Source organism: Podarcis vaucheri (assembly GCF_965113315.1).
Source record: "Podarcis vaucheri genome assembly, chromosome: 2".
In the NCBI taxonomy this organism is placed as follows: Eukaryota; Metazoa; Chordata; class Lepidosauria; order Squamata; family Lacertidae; genus Podarcis; species Podarcis vaucheri.
In genome coordinates, this window is record NC_138760.1 from 32,498,030 (window position 1) to 32,523,545 (window position 25,516).

The 25,516-nt window shown below is 46.5% G+C and overlaps 1 protein-coding gene across 1 annotated transcript; it reads right to left on the bottom strand.

Moving 5' to 3' along the window:
• Window positions 1-24,850, bottom strand: FSCN2 (fascin actin-bundling protein 2, retinal). The gene is made up of 5 exons (XM_082212613.1): window positions 23,008-24,850; window positions 9,017-9,173; window positions 4,207-4,328; window positions 2,526-2,693; window positions 1-657 (listed from the first exon to the last, which is right to left on the bottom strand). The coding sequence occupies exons 1-5, from the start codon at window positions 23,825-23,827 to the stop codon at window positions 452-454; spliced, it is 1,473 nt and encodes a 490-aa protein (XP_082068739.1). The 5' UTR covers window positions 23,828-24,850; the 3' UTR covers window positions 1-451.
• Between the last annotated feature and the right edge of the window lie 666 nt (window positions 24,851-25,516).

A 25,516-nucleotide genomic window follows, 5' to 3' on the forward strand; every position in this document is an offset into this window, starting at 1 on the left:
GCAGAGCAAGCAAAGTTGGAGCTTCCCACGTTTCACAAGGCCCCCTGAAACCTGCAACTTGTCGTCTTCTGTTTCAGGTGTGGAGCAGGGGAAAGGGAAGACAGCCACAGGCAATGTTGCGCTGGTTCTGAAACGGAGCCTCTATCGCTTTAATCCTGGGTACATCAGTGTCGCACCCTCCCGGGAGCTGTGCATTAGGGTGCTGCTTCTAAGGTTAGACAGATTAAGACTATGGGAAATAGGGCAAGAGGTCCCCCCCCCCTCCTTCCCAGCAAGGTCCTTTTCCACGGAGGAAGATGGGGGTATATTACCGTGCCTCTGGAGTCCAGGTGAGAACACTCAACTTTCCCCTCCCCGCCAAATACCCCACCTCTGTGTCCACTCTGAGCTGGCTCGGCTACCGTGGCGGAAGCTAGAGCATCTACGGTGCTACTCAGCAAGTGGCACGGCGTCAGTACTCCCAGAGGGTGGCCCGGTGCAGGGTGTCGGCATCGGCGCGCAGGGTCCCGGCTTGGTCGCCGCGGAGGTATTTGCCGTTCTTCCCTTTGATGGCCACCCGGCTGCACTCGCGGAACTCAAAGTAGAAATCCTCCGACATCTCGCCGTCGCTGCAGACGGTGCCGTTGGTGGCCACATACCAGAACTTGCCACCGAGGCCTAGGAGCATCGAAGGAGCAGGTGTCAGTGGGAGATAATAATAATAATAATAATAATAATAATAATAATAATAATAATAATTTATTTATATCCCGCCCTTCCCAGCCGAAGCCGGGCTCAGAGCAGCTAACAACAGTAAAATGATACAACATTCTAAAATCATTTCATTATAAAATCAGTTCAAATCAGATTAATGGCAACCATTGAGCTAGAGTTCTGTGAAGATTGCCAAAGGAGGGGGTCAGGCTGTGCCCTGGCCAAAGGCCAGGCGGAACAGCTCTGTCTTGAGGTCCCTGCAGAAAGATGTCAAGTCCCGCAGGGCCCTAGTCTCTTGTGACAGAGCGTTCCACCAGATCGGGGCCACAGCCGAAAAAGCCCTGGCTCTGGTTGAGGCCAGCCTAACCTCTCTGTGGCCCAGGACCTCCAAGATGTTTTTGTTTGAAGACCATAAGGTCCTCCGTGGGACATACCAGGAGAGGTGGTCTTGTAGGTATGAGGGTCCTAGGCCGTATAGGGCTTTAAAGGTTAAAAGCTTGCATGTAATTGAGCACATAGAGGCACCACCACCTCCCTCCCTCTCTTAAAGGTGCATGGGATTGACGTTTGTGGCAGGTAGTGCTCCGTTTGGGGGACAAATCTGAAGTTCTAGGAAAGGAAGGATAGAACAGGGATGTGGAACATGTGGCCTTGCTGATGTATCTGGGCTCCCAATGCCCATCATCCCTTGGCCACAGGTTCCTTAAAAGAGCTGCTGAGCCATAACTGGTCCAGTCATCCACACAAACACACACACACACACACACACACACGACTGAGACCACAGCAAAGAACTGGCAGAACCATATCATGCTACCTGGTGCAGAGCAAAGCAAGCCAAGCTGGGTTACAGGGGAAGTCCAAGCAAATACAGTGAAAAAGCAGGGTCATTGGCCCTTGGATCTGTAACAGTGGGGCTCTTCCAGTTGCAAACGTGGCCACCCCCCAGGTCCACATGGAGGCAGTCCCACATTGCCAACTACTTGTGAGGCTCCCCATGTGTCTACAATCCCGAATCACAGCATGATAAAAGGCCATAAGTGCTTTTATTAATTTTGAGACTGTTCTAGGCACTTTAGGGAAAAACGTAAATTCTGAGGGCCCACCCATTTGCTGTTCTGGTGCCCTCCCCAGTGATGGCATCTGAGTGGCTGGGCTTGCTGCCACTCTTCTTGCACTCAGGGGAATTTTACTGTTAAGGAAACACCACAGCTGCAGCTTCAGATACTAGCCATAACACTTTCTAGAGTGTGGCTGCTTGTCATCAATGACCAGCTACCACTGAGGGATGAGAGGGCTGCAAAATCCCCAGACTTTTGCCTAGCAGTCTATTGCTTAAACAGTGCCACTGCCCAATCCTCACTGGGCTGTTTTTCACCCCCTGCACCCACATAAATATATATTTATTTGGGTACTCCTGCAAACCTTGGGGTTCCCCCCCACACCTGATGATACTTTTTTGGCCTTACACCCAGGATTTGTTATAGGATGGCAATGGGTTCTAATGGTGAGGTTAAAGTTCTCCAAATGATAGGAACTGCTTTGCACAAATAGCTTACTGTGGTAGCGCATGGGGGGATCTGACTTTGCAGTCAGTTGGAACATAGGAACTTGCCTTATACAGAGATAGGCTGTTGGGTCCACCTACCTCATTATTGTCTACACTGGCTAGCAGAGGCTCTCCAGGATTTTAGGTGGAAGTTGGAGGGGCTGCGTTCACAGCTGGGAAACAAATGTTCTCATAGCATCCCTCCGACATATGGTCCAAAATTATTTCTCTATGTGATGAGCTCCCTCCCCAGCTCCCAGTTTGCAGCCAGTTAGTGAGTTACCTTTGATCTGGTAAGCGCCGTCGTTGAAGATGATCTGGAAGACATCATAGACGGAACGGTTGGCGTCTAGCAAGTTGGAGTTGCGGTGGTAGCACACGAAGCCATGAGCCCCGCGAAGGACCAGGATGGGCCGGTTGATCAGCTTGAGAACAAATTCCTCATCCTCCCCTGTAGTCAGATAACTGTAGGTCAGTGAGTTCGGAAGCTAATGTGACTGTGATGAGCTAGGGATCCAAAACGTGCATTTGTGAATACATTTGCATCAGACTTCAGCCCGAGTGAGTCCAGGATTGCTCTCCCAGCCACATACGTGCTTTCAGTAGCCTGAATTTGCAGATCTCTAGCTAACGTTTTTGCTTTTCAGTAAGAGTTCTGTAAGCAGGATCAGTCCGCTTTCAATTCCCCCTTCCAGTTAAGTTTCTGAGGTTACAACTGGGCTTCATCCTACTTCTGCGAGCTCCTTGCCATTATTGATCCTAAGAGTTGCAAATGCGGAAGAATCCTGGACAAACTATGTCATTGATTATTCGTTATTTTGAAACTGCTCTGGCATCACTTTAGTGCTCTCCTCCTGCTTTGGCATACTGAATTGGCATCTGCAGCTAAAGCCAGAGTCCGACCGGAGTGGCCTTCCTGCTATTGGGCTCATCTCAGATGCACCTGGAAGCCATCCAGCTTTAAGCTGCACTGAACAGCTGTGTCACTTTCAGTAGGACTTCAGTAGGTGGTCTTTTCTGACACCTGGCTATAGCCACCTGCTCTCCTGACTTGCAAGGTGTGTCTGAGGACCTTACAGCTCCTTAGGATAAGACCATACTTTGTTGGCCTACTGCTGCTCCCTCCCCACTTCCAGTCAAGTAACTTCCAGTTTCAATCTTGGTTGGCCTGTGCTCTAGCAAAAGTGACTTCCTCCCAACTGCCCTGCAAACTCTTCGTTTCATTTGTTCTCAATATAGCCTCCTCTGGAACTGCTCAATATCTACGCAGCCTTTTCTCCGCTCTCAGCTTCTGACTGTCCCAGCAACAAAGCCTCAGCTATACTTGTAATGTATTCCGTTGGCTCATTCGTTGTGATCTTGCCACACAACGTTCCAGTTTCCATATAACACAGATTTAGGTACTCTCCTGATGCCCATCGGGCATGGTTTTGGCTCGCCTACCTCTTCCAGCCACCATTCTCAATAAGGAAGCTGCAGCAAATAGCGGAAGACGAGCAGCTTTATTGACAACACACAGACTGTGGTCCTGGGTTTATCAGGTTTAAAGGTAAAGGTAAAGGACCCCTGACAGTTAAGTCCAGTTGCAAACGACTCTGAGGTTGCAGCGCTCATCTCGCTTTACTGGCTGAGGGAGCTGATGTTTGTCTGCAGACAGTTTTTCCGGGTCATGGGGCCAGCCCTGGGTCATGGGGCGAACCAGAGCAGTGCACGGAAACGCCGTTTACCTTCCTGCCGGAGTGGTACCTATTTATCTACTTGCACTTTGAGGTGCTTTCGAACTGCTAGGTTGGCAGGAGCAGGGACCGAACAACGGGAGCTCACCCTGTTGTGGGGATTCGAAAAGCCAACCTTCTAATCGGCAAGCCCAAGTTTCAGTGGTTTACACCACAGCGCCACCCGCGTCCCTTTATCAGGTTTAGGCCCCCGTAATTGCGGCAATGGCATCCCATTGTAAGACTCACCCACTGCATCACTGACAGCTGCCAGTTGTCCATTCTTCTTGGTGCAGATATATTTGCCATTGCGAGCTTTGAGGGCTACCCGGCGTCCACGCCACTCCATATCAAACATGGTGCTAGCAGATCTGCGGGAACAAAGCAAGGGGGGGGGAGCACTGGTCAGATAATGAATGATCATTTTGCTCTTTCTTCCCTATTGTGTATTTAACATTCAGAGAGTGCAGCCCTACACACACTTGCATGGGCGTAGGTCTTGCTGAAATCAACAGGGTTTTGTGCACAGGACACCACATTGTGTAGCAGGTGCAACAAATTGCCACTCTCCCCCATTAGGTTGCTGGCGGGGGCGGGGGGGCGGGAAGGAATACCTGGGGGGAAATGGGGAGTGGTTCCTTGACTGGAAGAACTTGTAAGCCTGGTTCTGGTAATTCCTAAGCTAAGAACACGCTGAGAGGCACCCTGCTCCATCATTCGCAGTGTGTGACTGCCTGGTGAATCTCAGGGTTCTAATAAAGACCAAAACAGATCCCACAAGTCTGCCCACCCGAAGTTTAGACTCTGCAGATAATTCTGAGCTTTGTTGTTGTTGTTTAGTCGTTTAGTCTTCGTGACCCCATGGACCAGAGCATGCCAGGCACTCCTGTCTTCCACTGCCTCCCGCAGTTTGGTCAGACTCATGTTTGTGGCTTCGAGAACACCGTCCAACCATCTTGTCCTCTGTCGTCCCCTTCTCCTTGTGCCCTCAATCTTTCCCAACATCAGGGTCTTTTCCAGAGAGTCTTCTCTTCTCATGAGGTGGCCAAAGTATTGGAGCCTCTGCTTCATGATCTGTCCTTCCAGTGAGCACTCAGGGCTGATTTCCTTAAGAATGGATGTGTTTGATCTTCTTGCAGTCCATGGGACTCTCAAGAGTCTCCTCCAGCACCATAATTCAAAAGCATCAATTCTTCAGCGATCAGCCTTCTTTATGGTCCTGCTCTCACTTCCATACATCACTACTGGGAAAACCATGGCTTTAACTATACGGACCTTTGTTGGCAAGGTGATGTCTCTGCTTTTTAATATGTTGTCTAGGTTTGCCATCACCTTTCTCCCAAGGAGCAGGCGTCTTTTAATTTCGTGACTGCTGTCACCATCTGCACTGATCATGGAGCCCAAGAAAGTAAAATCTCTCACTGCCTCCATTTCTTCCCCTTCTATTTGCCAAGAGGTGATGGGCCCAGTGGCCATGATCTTCGTTTTTTTGATGTTGAGCTTCAGACCATATTTTGTGCTCTCCTCTTTCACCCTCATTAAAAGGTACTTTAATTCCTCTTCACTTTCTGCCATCAAGGTTGTGTCATCTGCATATCTGAGGCTGTTGATATTTCTTCCGGCGATCTTAATTCTGGCCTGGGATTCATCCAGCCCAGCCTTTTGCATGATGAATTCTGCATATAAGTTAAATAAGCAGGGAGACAATATACAGCCTTGCCGTACTCCTTTCCCAATTTTGAACCAATCAGTTGTTCCATATCCAGTTCTAACTGTAGCTTCTTGTCCCACATAGAGATTTCTCAGGGGACAGATGAGGTGATCAGGCACTCCCATTTCTTTAAGAACTTGCCATAGTTTGCTGTGGTCGACACAGTCAAAGGCTTTTGCATAGTCAATGAAGCATAAGTAGATGTTTTTCTGGAACTCTCTAGCTTTCTCCATAATCCAGCGCATGTTTGCAATTTGGTCCCTGGTTCCTCTGCCCCTTCGAAATCCAGCTTGCACTTCTGGGAGTTCTCGGTCCACATGCTGCTTAAGCCTGCCTTGTAGAATTTTAAGCATAACCTTGCTAGCGTGTGAAATGAGTGCAATTGTGCGGTAGTTGAAGCATTCTTTGACACTGCCCTTCTTTGGGATTGGGATGTAGACTGATCTTCTCCAATCCTCTGGCCACTGCTGAGTTTTCCAAATTTACTGGCATATTGAGTGTAGCACCTTAACAGCATCATTGTTTAAAATTTTAAATAGTTCAGCTGGAATATCATCACTTCCACTAGCCTTGTTATTAGCAGTGCTTTCTAAGGCCCATTTGACTTCACTCTGCAGGATGTCTGGCTCAAGGTCAGAAACCACACTACCTGGGGTATACGAGACATCCATTTCTTTCTGGTATAGTTCCTCTGTGTATTCTTGCCACCTCTTCTTGATGTCTTCTGCTTCTGTTAGGTCCTTTCCACTTTTGTCTTTTATTATGGTAATCTTTGTATGAAGATTCCTTTCATATCTCCAATTTTCTTGAACAGATCTCTGTTTTTCCCCATTCTATTGTTTTCCTCTATTTCTTTGCATTGCTCGTTTAAGAAGGCCTTCTTGTCTCTCCTTGCTATTTTTTGGAAATCTGCATTCAATTTCCTGTATCTTTCACTATCTCCCTTGCATTTTGCTTGCCTTCTCTCCCCCGCTATTTGTAAGGCCTCGTTGGACAGCCACTTTGCTTTCTTGCATTTCCTTTTCATTGGGATGGTTTTAGTTGCTGCCTCCTGTATAATGGTACGAGCCTCCATCCATAGTTCTTCAGGCACTCTGTCCACCAAATCTAAATCCTTAAACCTGTTCCTCACTTCCCCTGTGTATTCATAAGGGATTTGACTTAGATTGTATCTTACCGGCCCAGTGGTTTTTCCTACTTTCTTCAGTTTAAGCTTGAATTTGCTATAAGAAGCTGATGATCTGAGCCACAGTCAGCTCCAGGTCTTGTTTTTGCCGACTGTATAGAGCTTCCCCATCTTTGGCTGCAGAGAATATAATCAATCTGATTTCGATGCTGCCCATCTGGTGATGTCCATGTGTAGAGTCGTCTCTTGTGTTGTTGGAAAAGAGTGTTTGTGATGACCAGCTTGTTCTCTTGGCAGAACTCTATTAGCCTTTGCCCTGCTTCGTTTTGAACTCCAAGGCCAAACTTGCCAGTTGTTCCTTTTATCTCTTGACTCCCTACTTTAGCATTCCAATCCCCTCTAATGAGAAGAACATCACTCTTTGGTGTCATTTCTATAAGGTCTTGTAAGTCTTCATAGAATTGGTCAATTTCAGTTTCTTCAGCACCAGTGGTTGGTGCATAAACTTGTATTACTGTGATGTTAAAAGGTCTGCCTTGGATTCGTATCGAGATCATTCTATCATTTTTGAGATTGCATCCCAGTACAGCTTTTCCCACTCTTTTGTTGACTATGAGAGCCACTCCATTTCTTTTACGGGATTCTTGCCCACAGTAATAGATATGATGGTCATCCGAACTGAATTCGCCCATTCCCGTCCATTTTAGTTCACTGATGCCCAGGATGTCAATATTTATTCTTGCCATCTCATTTTTGACCACATCCAACTTACCCAGGTTCATGGTTCTTACATTCCAGGTTCCTATGCAATATTTTTCTTTACAGCATTGGACTTTCCTTTCACTTCCAGGCATATCCGCAACTGAGCGTCCTTTCGGCTTTGGCCCAGTCGCTTCATCAGCTCTGAATCTACTTGTACTTGTCCTCCGCTCTTCCTCAGTAGCATGTTGGACACCTTCCGACCTGAGGGGCTCATCTTCCAGCGTCATAACTTTTATATGCCTGTTGTCTTTGTCCACGGAGTTTTCTTGGCAGGGATACTGGAGTGGCTTGCCGGTTCCTGCTCCAGGTGGATCACGTTTGGTCAAAACTCTCCACTATGACCTGTCCATCTTGGGTGGCCCTGCACGGCATAGCTCATAGGTTCTCTGAGTTCTTCAAGCCTCTTCGCCATGGCAAGGCAGCGATCCATGAAGGAGAATTCTGAGCTAGATGGACCAATAGTCTAGCTCAGTGCAAAGCAGCTTCCTAGGTTCCCCTAATTGCTTGAAGTTGCTGACAATGGCAGTCCTCTCTCCCTCTCTCTCTTACATTCCACTTCTGTCGCTAAAGGTGCTGCTATAGGAATAGAGGACACACAGCAAATTACCCTGGGCAAGTGCACCAGGGCTGAGGATGCCTGCCTTGTCTGTGACCATCTAGTTCTTCAACTGGTGAGTTGGGTCCCACTGACTAATGGCTTGCGCAGCCAACCTAAGATGGGTCACAACCGCTGTACAGATGCACTATCAAAAATTCAGTAGTGAGCTATATGTCCTGTTTTGCAGTATTATTTGTTTCTTATAAGTGTGTTTCAAAAAATTCAGCAGTGAATCCCAAACTCCGTGTTCGAGCTGACAGTGGGTCCCAGGTCTGGAAAAAGCTTGCAAACATCCTAATTTAGCCCGGTTATGTATGCACACTTTTGCCTGAGACTCGCTAGCTTCCCTTGGGAGATGCTGCTCTGCTGCCTTCCCAGTTGGTAACAATGTTGATGCCGTACTGAACATTATCCTGAATTATCCTGCCTTCTCTGAATGGCTATGCTGTTCACTTCCAGGTCCCTGATTCTCAAACATATGTGCAAATTCTTGTATGTCTGCAATGCTGTGCCCAAACCATGCTTTTCCTTTCCAGACACACAAAAGGAAGCATTGATGGACATTAGTTTAGGCAACTGTATTTGCCTCAAGTCCTGCTTGGGGGCAAACCAGAGTCACTGGCTTGCTGCTGTGAAAAATGGGCTGCAGGAACAGATAGCCCACTGATCTGACTCGGTAGAGGTCTTCTATGTGCTTATGCACCCATCACTCCTTCCCAGAAGCCCTGTTCCAAGTCTTGCATCCATTCTCTCCATGCCCTGGCTCTCCTTCTGTTATGCCTAGCCAAAACTGCCATCAGACTTCCAAGGCCCCAAATGCTCTAGGACCCCATTAGTGACACGAGGACATAACCTAACTCACACTTCTGTGGCTGTGGCCTGAATTCCCCCATGCGACACCAAGGTCCAGTAGTTGCCCGTGTTGGAATGGAAGATGCACTTCTTGGTTTCTTTATCAATCTGTATCTGGAAGGTTTCGTGGTGTGTCTCTTCATCCTGATTGGCTGAGACGTTGACACCTAGCAGGAAGAAAGGACATGTTTTCATATTGTTTAGATCCATCGTGCTCCACTGTCAGGCATGAAACCAGATAAGAAAACCTGTGAGAAGGGTCAAGCAGAGGTCCATCTTAGAATCATAGAATTGTAAAGTTGGAAGGGACCCTGAGGATCATACAGTCCAACCCCCTGCAACATGCAGCTGTCCCATGTGGGGATCGAACCTGCAATCTTGGTGTTATCAACACCACACTCTAACCAAACTGAACTATCTAGTTGAAGGCGTTCCTTCAGCCGCACAAAAGAGAGATGGAGAAGGTGTAACTAATTATCGGGGGGGGGGGAAATAAAAAGTAAATATATGGTTCATTAATTACGGACAGCCCCATAAAATGTGAGTAACAACCAACAGTAAATTCTGAGAATATGAACAACAGAAAAACAACAACACTCTTCCTTTATTTTTGCCTTAAGGGTCACGCTAAATGTGACTCTGTTCACAAAAATAGCAATTACATGAATTAAAAACAAAAACCCACGTAAATAGATGTGGGTGGTTGATCCAGATCAAGACCACAGTAATGGGCAATAGGTTAAATCCCTATCCCTCCCACCAGAGTCACATTTGAGATTGAGGGCCTTATACATGGGAGCCGACTCCTAGGGGCCGAGGAGGCTTTGCTGCTGCCCCCCAATAAAATACTTGAGGCCAGCCAGCCCCCCCAAAAAAGTTGATGGGCATTGCCATTCAAATGGTGTGTGTGATTGATTATGCGGGGCAGGACTTACCTTGGCCCACCTCCCAATATTTTATTCAAGTTGGGACCCCTGCCCCTATACCTACTACTTATGCAGAGGTGGGGGGAGAAGTTCACACAATTGCTGCTTGAATGTTTAGTTTGTGGCCCCCACTAACTTGCCTCTGCCTCTCCATCCTCTGTGCCTTGGGGGGCTGCTCTTGGTCATCACATCCTTGCTAGCATTCCATAAGGCTTAGGGCACTACACAGATAGCAGGGCTTTATCTCATTCACCCTCACAAAAGCCCTGAGATGTGTGTGACTCACTTTCATTCCATTGTGATGGGGATCTGCAGTAGAGATATAATTATTTTCTCTAAGCCACCCGGTTAAGTCCACGACAAAAGCTAAACTTTAATCCAGGTCCAACATCCTATATGCTAATAGAAAATTCATTCTCCAAGTGACGGTGCTTATGCAGCCAAAATTCGTAAGAGGAAGGAATCGGTAATAGGCTTGAGGAATCCCGAAGTTTGCAGAAATACAAATTAAGGAGGGGAGGGAAAGAACCTCAAACAATCTAATCAGGTATTTGTTTAGGGGTGGGGAAACTGAAAACTAGGAGAGGATGGAACGGAATATCCTGGAAAAGGGTATGGCTGGCTGGAACACTGAACAGGAGCACTCCATGCCGCCGTACTTTGTTGCAGGTCCCTGGTTCTGTCTACTGGACAACGCCAAATAGAAGACAGGTGTGTAGTTTTCAAGTGCCTCTCACTGGTTTGATTGTCATAGTTGGCACTTGGATTTGTTTCCTGATTGGCTAGAAACCAATTGGACATGTCATTATCTAGTTCTTAACATTCTGTTGGCAAGCATGGGCAGGAAACCACCCAAGAAAACACTCCACTATTCTCTGGTCAGCTCTAGCCAGCTCGGGCCTGAACCCTGTCTACACCACCTCAAATGCAGCCTTCCTACGAACTGCCTAATTTTTATTTATTTATTAACCATAGGTGTGTGATTCACAGAACTTGCTTAGTCAATTCCCCATGAAGCTCACTGCTGGCAGTCAGATCACCAAAGAGTGACTGCAGGCGATTGATTAAGATCTCTCAATCTCTCTCTTGCAACCTCCCTCCCCACCCCGACCTCATGGATTACTCTTCCCCCTCCCCCTCTCTGAAACTAAATGTGATCTGGTAGTAGATAGGTAGCCGTGTTGGTCTGTCATAGTCAAAATAAAAAAAATTCCTTCCAGTAGCACCTTAAAGACCAACTAAGTTAGTTCTTGGTATGAGCTTTCGTGTGCATGCATGTGTATCTGAAGAAGTGTGCATGCACACGAAAGCTCATACCAAGAACTAACTTAGTTGGTCTTTAAGGTGCTACTGGAAGGAATTTTTTTTATTTTAAATGTGATCTGCAATTGTTTTAAAGCTCCAGTTGGGAAGCTCCAATTATATTTTTCCCCCCAGAACAGCAGTATTGTAGTGGGAAAATTCCCCAAAGCTCTGATCAAAACCATAGCTTCCATAGCTGCTTCAAAGTAAAAGCTGAAACATCAAGAGACTCCTGAATCAGTTTCAGCTTTCCTATGCACGCAATGTACATTCACATACTCTGCAAACCTATTCTTGACCTGTTCGTTCTTTCTTTTTTTAAAAGTCCTTGTTCATCTGGCTATAGTGCCACAGTCAGGCTGGCTGAGGTGTTAATGCCATTCCTCAACCTGCCCTGATTATTTCCAAGAGGCAATTTCAGCCTGGGACCAGAGATTTAGCAGATCTGTGATCTTTGTCAAAAAAATAAATGGCCTAATGCGAGTGCTATGCTTTGCTGTCAGCTGATTCACCCAGGGCTGGTTTTGTCCTCCTACCAGATTTGTGACGTAATTTATGATTCCAACAAGAAGCAAGTTAGAGGAACTTATCTCTTTAGTATCCCATGTGCCTATTGTTTTAAACATATGAGGAGCCTAAGGAAATCAGAGGGAAAGAACTAAGTAGCACATACCACAATCTCCGAAGTAAATAAATTGCCATAAAGCTAACAAACCAATGAGCTAACATTAACGAATTTATTCAAATCAAAGGGGTGGGGGAATCTTCAACGATAAAGCAAACATTTCCACACACCCTGGCTTTGTCTGTAGCAAAAGGATAGATGATGTCATTCCTCCAAAGATGGCATACATACCGTACATGGATTTCCTCACAACAATGACACTGTAAGGAAGATAATGTTAACAGCGGGAGAACTAAGGCCAGGGCTATGCATATGCACCAGCGACAGTGCTGGATTGGGTCTGCCGATGCAACCACACAGTCCAAGCCTTGCCTGGTTCCTGACCTCACCTTCTCAGTATGCAGAGCTGACGCTACTGCTGGCTAGTTATTGTCGTGGCTTCACCCCACCAGACACTATGCCTCTAAGATACAGATACTGGTCCAAGGTCACCCAGTGAGTTCCATGCAGAGCTGGGGAAATAGCAGCCTAAAAAAAATAAATATATGAGGGCCAAAAGTGTTATGAACCTAATGGTTCCTCCAACCCTGGTTTTCTTTCCACCAGCCCCTTCAGCCACCACACTTGCAATGTTAGCATGGCGCTTCCATAGCACTCACCAGGGTTAGGGATCCTCCTGGCATGGTAAAAGTATACAATACAGGTAAGGCCAACCTGGTTTAAATGAGAATCCACATGGGTAAGTCTACTCCATTGCCTGGCATTTAATCAGCTCTTACCTCTGCAACACAGCTCTTTTCAAGTGGATTGTATGATCCACCATAACCGGCTCCTCAGCAGAACACACGCCTGGCCAGTGGTTCACTCTCCTCTCTCTCTCCTTCAAAATTCCTAGGAATTTTGGTGGGCTACTAAATATTTCCCCCCCCCTACAGATCAAAGCACATAACTCGTATTTTAATAGCGTGTTTTCATTCAGCACCAGTATCATAATCAAAACCAGCACCTTATTATGAAAATATCAGGCTGCAAGTTAGGCCACTGAGGAATAACTCTTTTAATTTGTTCATTTTTAGAAAAAAAGAAATAGACTGTGTTAGTCCCTATTATGAAAATCATGGGCCCTCAGCAAAAGCCTTGTTTATCTGCTTGACAATCTGACCCTGGTGAAAAAACTCTGTCATTAGTAAAAATAACTAAATCATGTGCAGGACCATGTATAAACCCATACCCTCCCACATTTCTCCAATGAAAATAGGGGTGTCTCATTCCATAATGATAATTTTACTATTTATACGCCACACATCCGACTGGGTTGCCCCAGCCACTCTGGGCAGCTACCAACATATATAAAAACATAATAAAACATTAAACATAAAAAACTTCCCTATACAGGATTGCCTTCAGATGCCATGAGGGTTGGATAACTCCACGCTCTCCAACATTTCTCCAATGAAAATAGGGACATCCTAAGGGAAAGTGGGACATTCGGGGATCAAATCAGAAACTGGGACGGCTTTTCTAAATAGGGGATGTCCTTGGAAAATAAGGACACTTGGGGAGTCTGCTAACCCTTTTCTGTGGACCACCTAAATGGAGCTCGCAGACCACCAGTGGTCCATGGATCACAGTTTGAAAACCTTGCAGTTTGACAATTATACTTTCTTCTGATTGTCTTGGGAGTGTTGCCTTGAGGAAGGGAAAAGTCATGATTACTCATTGTGTGTGTGTGTGTGTGTGTGTGTGTGTGTGTGTGTGTGTCTACCGATATGACACACAGAGAGTCAAGGGTAACTTGTACACATGTGGTGAATGTGGGATCCACAATCTTATCACTTTTTAAAACGACTGCCACTCACATAGAGACAGGAAGATGGGACTTCCCAGGGCCAGCCTCACCATAAGGCACTCTGAGGTGGCCGCCTCAGACGTCAAATGCCGAGGGAGCAAAACTGTGTGCCATGTGAGTATCCCCTAGTGAGTATCCCCTAGCCTGGCTTGCTGCTTTCAAGTGCAGCAGAGGCCTCTGCGTCAGAGTTGAAGCAGGATTCAAATGCCCGTCTATTCAGCTTTGACACACAATCAGCTTTCGTACACAGAAGGGGGTAGCACTGTCTCATCCTTCGCCACAGGCAGAAAAACATATTGGGCTGGCCATAACATCTTCCTTGGAATCCTCTGCCTGAGTCAGTTTTGCTGCTTCGCATTGCTGCTGCCCTCGGCTGCAGGGTTTCATTTACCAACAGACTCCGCAGCCAACCTTAGTGGGCAAGCTACATTTTCTCGACGCATCCCATAAGCACCAGCCATGGTCAAGTCCACTGTATAGCCTTCTCCCTCCTGATGCTCTCCAAATGCTTGGGAGTACATCTTCCATAATCACCAGCCAGCGCGGCCAATGGTCAGGGATGATGGGAGTTGTAGTCCAACAACATCTGGGAGGGTTCCGGATTGGGGGAGGCTGGTGTGGTGGACCCCTCCAGGCAAACTACTTTTGATTAGATTCCTCAGTGCAAGGAACCATATACCATATGGAGGGAAGGTATTCATCAGAATCGCCACACAAACTCTTGTCAAACAGGTTACAATTGACAAGGAAGTTGGCTAACCCTCCAAGCTGAAGGGGCATTAACATAATAATAATAACAACAACAACAATAATAATAATAATAATAATAATAATAATAATAATAATAATTTATTATTTATACCCCGCCCATCTGGCTGAGTTTCCCCAGCCACTCTGGGCGGCTCCCAATCAGTGTTAAAAACAGTACAGCGTTACATATTAAAAACTTCCCTGAACAGGGCTGCCTTTAACGATCCCTGCTAAAATTATGCCCACCTCACTGAGCCATAGGCACCCCCTTCTCACACTCCTGCGTTGCTAGCAAATCCTCCAACAATCACTTTAATTATCCTCATTAATCTGATTGCTGTTGTTTCCATCTGGCTGACACACAAGCCCCCTATTAATAACTTGCCAGCCAATGTCACCAGCTCCTAAGTGGCTTGGAACAGGCAAAGGAGGTCTGTGAGCCTCTGTGTTGGCTGTTGCTCATTGCCAACAAAGCAAGTCTCTTGCCAACATACTGATATCTCTGGCATCCCACCATCCCAATGGGTATGGCCAGACCTGGCAAAAATGCAGAGGGAAGGCTGTGGCTAGTATTATAGGGCCAAGCGGGATGAGATTGTAATAGTTTGACAATATAATATTAACCCTAGCAGAAGAGACTAGCTTCTGGGCCTGTCAGCCACATCCAAGCTCTTCCCTCCGGAGGGCAGTGATAAACATTGCTGGGTTTCATCAGCATAAGACAGGTTATGACTGAACTTAAATGTGGGATAATCCTATTCAAAGAGATGAAGTGGCTGGTTGGAACAGCTGGCGGGGGGAGACTGGGGCAAAGGGGGTCGGAGGCTGGGATTAAGGAGATACAGAGGGAACCATTTAGGAATTCGCAAGCACATCCTGTGGGTAGCTTCAAATCAATCAAGTTGAAGAGCCCGTGCAGACCAAAGTGCAGTTGATTAATCCCCGTAAGTAGCTGCTCTTGTAATTGGCCTACTCATATGAGCGGCAAAGCTTCTGAAATGGGGACACAACACAACAATAAACCCAGCCCCCTCCATATAATCTATGGAGGTTAGCCACTACGACAAGGACCCATATGTTGGTTTTGCAAGTATAGGAGTTTTGTTTTGTTTTTAATTGAACATATTAGAGTTTCTGAAATAAGAGGTCACTGACGGTGACAATGGACTAAAAACGAAACACCAATATGCTGAAGAAGAGTTGAATGCTGCAGCAGCCTACTAGGGGAGTTGCCAATGAATTAAAAAAAAGTCACAAAACAGCAGAGAAGAATTGGCCTCACTCATCACCAGCACCGTCACGGTCCCTATTCAGAAGGTATCTGCAAGAGGATACCTGCTTGATCAATGCAAGAGACTACCTGGTCCGACCTTTCGTTACCCACAGTGGCCAGTCAGATGCTTCTAGGAAGCCTGCAAGTAGACTATGAAGAAAACAACTTCTGCCGCTTGTTTCTCACTCCCCAGACAGTCCACAGCAACTAGTATCAGTGGCAGCCACTTTGGTGGGGCAGAACCGACACAGACACTGCTGCAGCTTACTATATCAATTTTGCTTTCAGGTCACTTTCTGTTCCTTTTGTCTCTCATCTCCCTCTGACCTCACAACTCTACATTCCCCAACACCTCCACCATGTTTACCAATGCAGGGGGTGATACTTCATGCATCTGATGAAATGGTCTGTGGCTCCTGAAAGCTTATGCCACAGTAAATGCGTTTGTTTTTTTAAGGTGCCACAATACTCTCTGCTATTTTTAGAACTGCCTTCCATGCATTTGCCTAATCCTCTTTGTAAAGCTGTCTAAACTAGGGCTCGTTGACACATAGTGTGGCAGCGAATGTGGCCTAGGACACGCATGAAGACACACCGCAGAGAACATGCAAGATTAGAAGTGGGCACGTTGGCCATAGGAAGACGACTGCTTTCCCAGAGACAAAAGGCTGCATTTTAGGGCTGAAGAAAAGCAAAAGCCACCTGGGTTCCATGCTATGAATGAATAACAGGTATGCTCTATTTTTGTTTCGCCATAAGCAGATGGTCTGGTGAGGCCCATTGCTTTATAAGTATACAAGTGTGTGCACATTCAGTTTTAAGAGGAATACACACCACAGCAACTTCTATGTAGGGTCAGCTACATCTGTCTTCACACATACCCATGAACTACATTTTTAGGCTAAAATGGAAAGGACGATTGGTTCAAGAAAGCATGGCTATACTGTACTGTAAACAGCCTATTAAATGACCTAGGGAGGAGGGGAAATAATAAAGTTTCTTTTGATGATCATGGTGGGATTGATTGATTGATTGGGGGCGGGGGCATTCACTTGTTTCAGCTTCTCCACACACGTTATCTCAGATCCTTCTCAACACTTCGCAACCACCCTTCAAAGCTGAGGCGTGTCCGCAGGGGTGTTATGTCCATATTGCAGATGAGTAGCTGAGGCTTAGAAAGAGGGGCTTGCCTAAGAGCCTAGTGGTAAATTCGTGGCTGAGGAGAGGTTGGAAACGACAACTTCCTGACTAACAGCTTACAGTGAAATTTCCCCCTCCCTCAAGATAACAGGTGGGAAAGAACCTTATTAATTTCTGCGGAGCGATAACCCCTATTTTTGCAGTTTGATGTATGACACTTTGGGCCACAAAGTAAAAAAAGTTCCCTTCCCTCACAAGACTTGGATTTCCCCCTTCCCACTTCTTTCGTTGGGTTGCGGACGGAATGGCCTTTCAAGCTTCACCGGAAGATCACGTTATGTATTTTTGTTCATGGGAGACTGGGTAGCTCCTCTTTCCCCCAGAAATTGGCATAGGCCAGGTTGCTATAGTAACGGACACAAGCCCTTTGGCAGTGTGGCATTTCCTGTTGCCACCTGTTACTCACTCAGCTCCCATCTGGTTGGTTTATGTACCGCTTGGGTTTGTTTGCCCATCGCACGATTCCTAAGCTAGCTGAGGAAGAATACAATGAAGTGGGTCATCTTGAGGAAATCAGACTGCATCATCTGATTTTCATACAACATGCAAATACATGTACAGTTCATTTCAAAAGCGCTCGTTGGCTGCTGTAGAAGCTGAAGATCTTCCTTCTTAAGCTTTAAATAAAGCAATTTTTCTACAGTTGATGACCGCTGGTGTCTTCTTCGGATCATTTAATTCATTAATTCATTAAACACACACGATTGCAACCTTTCTGCTGGCAAAACGTATTTACCTGAATTTTAAAGTTGAGGGAAAACATGCAATACACACCAAATCCCCTCCTTCACCTCAGAAACAAAGCAACCTCCTGCATATTTGCCTCCACAATGCCCAAAGAAAGAAAAGGGAGAGATCAACATGTTGTTTTTCCAGAAACAGCTACCCTTGAACAAGGCATCTAGAGTCTTACCACACAATGCAAGATTTAAATTTCTAGTATAGTTCCCTTTTCAGAATATGGGTTTCTATTTGATTTTAAATTAAAGTTCCTGTCCTCATGACCCTCATGATTCCACACAGAGAAAAATCTAAAATGAGGATGGTATTTGTCATAGTTTTGGAGATCATATCAGGACAGAGTGAAAATAAAAAAAATTCAGGACATACGTTTCATGGCCCTAGGATGACCAGGCAAAATTCCTTCTTCTAGCAAGCTGTTAATAAAGAGTACAGAAGCACTGTTCTCTTTTGCATCTGGACACCCTATTCCTTGTTTTTCCATATTTAGGTCAATATTTGAAATCCCATAAGCACTTACATGTGAGTAAGTCCCACAGAATGCATATCTCTGAGTGGATATGAATAAATTTACACTGTGCTTAATCCCCTCCACATTTTCCCACTCACATTCCAAATTCAAAAAAGGTAACCGGAAGAAAATGCAAAGGTACTTTATATAGATATAAAATCAAACTGCACTCCATTGTCACAGCTGACAATCACTGTTGTTAAAGGGGGCCCTACAGGAGCCAATTCAAAAGCTGACAGCCTTAACCTGCTTCTGAATTGGGGCATTTAATAGCCACCAGAACATCAGAAGAGTGATGGGCTAGAATTGTCTCCCAGAGCTTGGACTCTTAAAAACAGCATTGAAAAGAAGAAGGGTCCCTATCCGATCACTTTTCTCTGGGGCAAGAGGAGTGGCTTCTGGATGAGTATGCTTAAATCAGTCTTTTTTGATTATTATTATTATTTTTAAAAAGGCTAATTATCAATGCCAGGCAATGTGAATTTTAAATTTGCATTTATTTAAATGAATTAACATGCAAACATCTGGTAACTCCGCAGGGAAGCTAAGAAAATAATTACGCTAATCACTGTGAGAGAAGAGGCCCATACTGCATTACAGTAATGAAGGCCAGATAAGCAACTAAGGGCAGGAATACAGTGGATTAGCTGCCCACCTAATACAGTTTAGACACACTTTTGTAAAACAGGACAAAAGGGGTATATTAAACAATGGCCAAAGGTGCAATTCCCCCACTCTTTTAATGCATAGTTAATCCAGACAAACTGTTGTGTAGATAGGAAAGCCAATCCGGACATGGGGATACAAGTGGTTGGGATGGGGTGGGTGTTGTGCAGTCCCCTGTAAAGACCAAGTGTAAAGCCTGGGCTTGGTGCTGTCTATGGAAGCACAAATGACTGTGGTTGCTTTTTACCTACTGCACTCTTATTTAGAGAAAGCAGACCTTGCCTCCATCAAACCTGCACTAGTTACATCCAGACTAGACTACTGCAGTGTGTTCTATGGGGTGCTGCCCTGGAAGACAACCCAGAAACCTCTGCTGGTATTCAGGGTGTCTTTTGAGGGTAGACATTTAGACCATATTATATACCAATACTGTGTCAGCTTGCTGGAGCATTTCCAGGCCAGATTCAAAATGTTAGCTTCGAGTTCTAGAGCCGTAAACCAGGTGGGGTCACTAACGTGGTGACCACAAGCGAACATGGAATTCACGAACACCTGCCATGGTGTTTCCCCTCTCTCTGCTGAAATTAGACTTGAAAGAAGCAGTATATATTGTAGCCCATAGGTTAGGCTGCAATGTGTGCTTAGTTGCAGTGTGTATGTGAGGCCCACAACAAGTTTCTCTCGTTTGCCTATGTATGTGCCCATAGGGCCCCCAAAGGCTGGCGACCTATGTCTTAAATAGCCCAGGACCCAGTTATGTGAAGGACCATGTAACAGTCTGGGCCTTAAGATCAGACCGCCAACACTGCCTGGAGATAGCCCCATAAGGCAGTATATAAATATTTAACACAAATAAAGATCAGTTAGGTTGTGTACACACCATACATTTAAAGAATACGCGCACACACAAAAAGAATAATGGGAAATACAGTTTACTCTATGCTGAGCTACAATTCCCAGCACCCTTAACAAACTACAGTTCCCAGGATACTTGGGGGTGTGTGCTTTAAATGAATGGTATATAAGCAGGTGTGCACCAGATATAGGGCCTTTTCAGTGGTGGCTTCCAAGGGATTTGTAACTGGCCCTGTCAGGGCCAACCTTGAAAAAGCCTTTGAAGAACCATCTGTTCTGATTGGCTTTTAATTAAGATTTTATTAAGGTAGCTGCTTTCTCAGAGTGTTGGTTTTAGGCTGCTAGTTATTGGAGATTGTTGTTTTAACTCTTTCTATGTTGGGCCATGTATTGTTTTAAAGATTAATTAATTTATAGTAACTGAATGCTAGTTGTTTGCTATTGTGCTGGTCAAAATTTTGTTATGTACATTATTTTATTGGAATTGCCTTTTTATCTGGTATATATTTGCATGCCACCTGGAGAGGACATTGCCCTGCAAGGCAGCCTAAAACCCTTTAAATAAAAATAAATTTATAATAGAAATAAATGAACATGTGGGCTGGGAATTCTAAACAACATTGGCGCTTCGGAAATGAAGCCGATGGAGACTTGCCCATCAGTTTGTCTTCATGTCACAAAAAAGTTTCAGCTATTTAATTTCTTCCTGCCAGGCTGCTTTGAAGGCACAGGATCAGGCCAGCTTTTCTTCAAAAGAACACAACCCTAGTTTCAGAGTACAGAAGCAGAGTGTGATTACTCCAGATCGATTTGCTTCACCTGATTCATTTGTCCACCAGCTTTTTATCCCTCTTCTTACTGGCTCATGAAGACAGTGAAGCTTTCCCTGTCGTGAAGATAGTGATGAGGAAAGCTTGACTTGCTTAAGTTTGTGTGAGAACCCTGTTTGAGGCACGGGAGCTGGGTTAGCATAAAATGCGGCAACCATAGCAGAAACAGGGCAGAGCCTTTTCTCTTTTCAACAGACTGTTGGTGTTGCAGTTAGGCAAATGGGTTGGGAGGGCGATTCTTTGGTTATCGTTAGGTGTAGTGTCAAGGCTTGCACGAGGCCTTCCAAATCCTGTGGTGGCACTTGAAGAGGGAGAGAGAAAATGAAGGAAGAGAATGAATGGAGAATGGATGGATAAAGGGAAGAGACTTGTGTACACCTCTGGTAGAGGGGGAAGAGAGAAAATGAAAGGTTGGTGGATGAATAGAGAGGGAGAGGGGAGAGAGAGAGAGAGAGAGAGAGAGAGAAGGGCTGTCTCACCCAATTTTTGAATTGGCCTCACCTGCCACCTGCAATAGGCATCCTCCAGCCCCAACTGAACAAGGCCCTCCACCCCGGAAAGGTTGCCCCTCTGTGTTAAAAGCTATAGTCCGTGGCCACTATAATCACCCAAAGATGCCACAGGTCAGAAAAACAGCATGTGTAATGGTTAGAATGTTGGACTGGGACCTGGAAGACTAGGGTTGAAATCCCCACTCAGCCATGAAGCTCATAGGGTCACCTTGGGCCAGCCGCCATCTCTTAACCTAAACTACCTCACATAGGATGAAATGAGGAAGGACCTCAAGATCCTTGGAAGATGAAGGTGGTATATAAATGCAATAAATAAATGAAAATAAACAGGAGACTACAGTTAGTTTTCTCTTAGGTGCATGGGAAAAAGTAGTTATGGGGGAATAGCCTTCTCCCTCTGGAAAGAATTTCAGAACAGGGGGGGACAAACAAACCTTGGGGAAAGAATATTTTCTCAACGTGAAACCATCACTCTGTAGCACCTTCAGACATTTGGGACATAGCTTTGCTGGGGATTGCTGCTGCTCTTTTGTTTGGGGGCTGATTGAAATGTGGGTCTTAAGGGCCAGTACTGGAGCCATATGGGAAAGATGTAAGGTTGGAGTTGCCTTTCATTCTTTACCCATAAGGCCTTTCGGAGCGCCATTGATCTCTGGGCAGGGGGAGGTCGCCTAGAATGGTTCACTGAAGAGCATTTCCTAGAAATGTTGGGGTAGGACATGGGAATCGTAGGAATGGGCAACTACAGCTGTGAATATGAACAGCCCCTTCAGGGACACTGGGCAGATGTTTGATGGACACTGTTGGCGGCACTAAAAGCAACCTAGGAAGAATGAAAGAGCTGGCTGCACCGACTGATAGGAAGAAGGTTATAAAATTGATTATAATTTTTTAATACCAAGGACGGCAGTAGATGATGGAATCCAAGTGCCATTGCCTAATTGTGTTGAAGGAAGTTAAATGTAACGAGCACATCATCTGTCCTGACGCCACTCAGATTAATAGTTGTTGCTGGAGAGAGCTTGTAAAAATCTCAGTCCATTCCAGCAGGGCCACTCTCTGGTGTGCATGCGCAGAATCAGAAGCCTGTAAATTCACATGAGTGTCATTCTTGCTAAACAGCCGCCAGACCCACTGACTTATCTATGGAGCCACCATGCCAGTATTAGCAAAATCACAGGAGAGTGGGTTCTGCATCTGTCCCTGCGCCCCATCCTTTGAATATAAGACAGAGCCTGCAACTGTTCTTGTTTCTTAAGCAGAAGGGATGCCTGCTGACATACTGATTATCATGTGGACGAGAAGCACTTCCAATCTGACACGCTGCCATAGAAGCTGTAGCAAAACATAGAGAGCAAAGCAGACTTTCCTCTTCTCCACCGGTGCCACTGCACTTGTCCTTGGCTTTCAGACCCTGCACTCATCTCTTCCCCACAACATCTTCCTAGATCCTTATTTGTGCAAATGAGCACAACACACCTGCCCTGTACTAGAAACAGGTAATCGACTTGATGGAGACCAGCAAGGAACCATAATAGACGCCATGAGACACATCTTTCCTTCCCTATCCAAGCATGAGGATTAGGGAGGCAGCTCCTGAAGCAAAGAAGCATCAGGAAACTGATGGTGGCAACTACCATCATCAACACCCCCCACCATATGCATTCAGTGAGTCACCTGTGGCTAAGAACAAGCGTATTACCATTGTACAAAGCGGATGAACAAACAAGACCCATATTATGGCTATGGAACTAGAAGGGGAGAGGAATATTCATAGAATCATAGAATCATAGAGTTGGAAGAGACCACAAGGGCCATCGAGTCCAACCCCCTGCCAAGCAGGAAACACCATCAGAGCACTCCTGACATATGGTTGTCAAGCCTCTGCTTAAAGACCTCCAAAGTAGGAGACTCCACCTATTCCCTGGCTATGCGTAGCCCCACAGAGCAGAAAGGTTTACCTTGCCGGATGGAGACATATCTGCCATTGGAGGCCACGAAAACTACTTGCGGGTGGCTCTCTTCCAGATCAAAGAGTTCATCTTTGCCCGGCTTGGAGCTCCTGCCAGATTTTAGAGTGCCGGTAGGTCCCATGGGCGCCAGGTATTTCCCATCGCAATCCTTGAAGGCCAGCTTGCCCGCCTTGAATTCCAGGGTGTAGCCTGCGCGGGGGTCAGGCTCCTTGACCAGAGTGCCATCGTTGCGCAGGTAGCGGTTGTCGCAGGTTCTCAGGCAGTACTTCTTGTTCTGGAAGGTGAGGGTGATGAGCGAGTCCACACCCCAAGGGATGTTGCTGTCGGTGGAGATCTCGTCCTCCTGAGCGCTGAGGTGCGCATACCTTCTCCTGCTCACGCTCAAGAGGTTCGCCTGGGGGTGGATAGCCAAGTGCACAGCCCAGAGCTCCGTCTCTGTGATGGTCTGGGCAAAGCAGGACAACCTGTCTTCGGAACCGCCAAAGAAACGCTTGTAGGGTTCTGACTGGAGCGCCCAGCGCCCGTCCGACTGGGTGACAATGACAAAGCGCCCATCACCTCCCGGCTTCTCGGCTTCACATGAGACCTTGCCGTCCTTGTCGGCAGATAAGTACCTACCTAGGTGGCTCTTCAGGAAGACCACGGAGCTGTCTCCGTCCTGCTCCAGGGTCCATATCTGCTTCCTTTTCAGGCTGGGCGCTGAGGCGTTGACCTTGTAGCCAAAGCTCTCTGCCGTCAGGTACCTGTTGTCAGAGTTAATCAAGCCAAACTGGATCTTCAGAAGCTGGTGGATCCCATTCGTTGGCATCTTCTGTCCGGACAGCGGATATAGTCCCAAGGACTGGGGTGGGCGCCTAAGGTCTTCCCAGTCCTTCGTTGGGGGTACGGAAACGTGCACGCTCACATAGGCACAGCCGAGCGATCTGGATTAGTGCAAACGAACCTTACACCTCAGTCAAAGACCCAATGACGTGCACCTGCCCCAGTTCCCAGTCTCTTTCTGTGTGTGTGTGTGTGTGCACCAGCTCTTCCTACATTTAATCTTCTGCCCGTAAAGCCAATCTCGTTTGTCTGCCTCGTCCCCCCTGCTGGCAGCGCTGCTGCCTCCTGCGTGGCTCACACTGACCTCTTCCTCCTCCTCATCTTCTCCAGCGTGGAGAGGGGGTGGGGTGAGGATGGAGAGGAGAGAATGCTCAGGAAAAAATGTACATGCTTAAGCACCCGCAGCCTTGCTTAATTAGCGCAGCTAGGATTACAACGATTTCAATGAGCTGCCGGCCTCCTGTAACCAATAGTGGGGCTTCTACAGAAGCCACAAAGAAGGGAGGGAGGCTTTGACAGGCTACACAATGGCCTTTTGATGAGACCTATTCTTCCGCTCCGGCCTGCTCTCTGCGCTTGTAGTGCTCTGCACTGTATCTGTGTCTCTCGTTTGCGTTGTCTCCCTTCTTCTAAGGCTTGATCCACCCCAAACGCCTTTCTATCCCACCGCTAAGGCCAAAACGCTCAAGCGGCAACTCAATCTGCCGCCTCTCCCTGGTGGAGGATTTATTTTTCTTAGCGCCGCTTTGGTTAACGTTACCGTGGGCTCTCTGATTCCATGCGGCAGGTCACCTCCAAGCCGAGAGTGCCTGCCTGGCCCAGCCTCTAATCTCCTTAACAATTAGCTGGGCATTTCTATTAGTGTAAACCTTTCATCCTCCTTTGGCCCCTTTGCCTCCATCTGTTCCGTAACCCCAAATCCACAGCTCTGTCAAAAGGATAATAGTGGCCTGGCCCCCCTAGGAAACCGATGGGGCGGCCTAGCTGAGAGGCCTAGCTCAGAATCGAACCAGGGTGGGAAGAAGGGAGGCTGGGCCTTCCGGGGCTGCACTGCTGCTCAGATAAATGCAACTTGAAAGAATGGGGATGGATTTAGACCCAGCAAGTTGGAATCTGCTGAAGCAGAAGTTGTTGAATGACAGAGGTGAAAGCCACCCAGAATAGCTTGGCTGTCCTAGCTGCCTCTGTAGACAACAGCAAGGCCTGCTCTGCTCTCCTCCACCACCCGCCGCTGCCATGACTTCAGAACAGATACTTTTTAAGATCCTTCCATTTAGCCAGAGAGAAAGTTGCTAACATATGGGAGGGTTGGGTTGACAATACCACAGTTGACAGTTAGCAAAAATAGGGTTGGGGAAAACATGCCGGCAGATGGCGAAGGCCCAGTGGTTCTTATGAAACAGGCAGCAGCGAGATCCCAAATGATCAGAATAAATCTGACCCACAAAATGCACCACTGCTCTCTGTGTCCCCAACTAAGGCTGCTGTCCTATGTTCACTGAGCCCCATTTAACACAGTGGGACATATGTCTGAGTAAACATGCAAGTCACGCTGTGCAAGGGAACAACTTGTTTGGATCCGCTGACTTTCCTTCTGTTGATGGCTTTCCCGACTCCATCGTCGCTCTGCAGTCTCTTGAAAATCTGCCTCTGGGACTTGTAAGTGACATTGAGG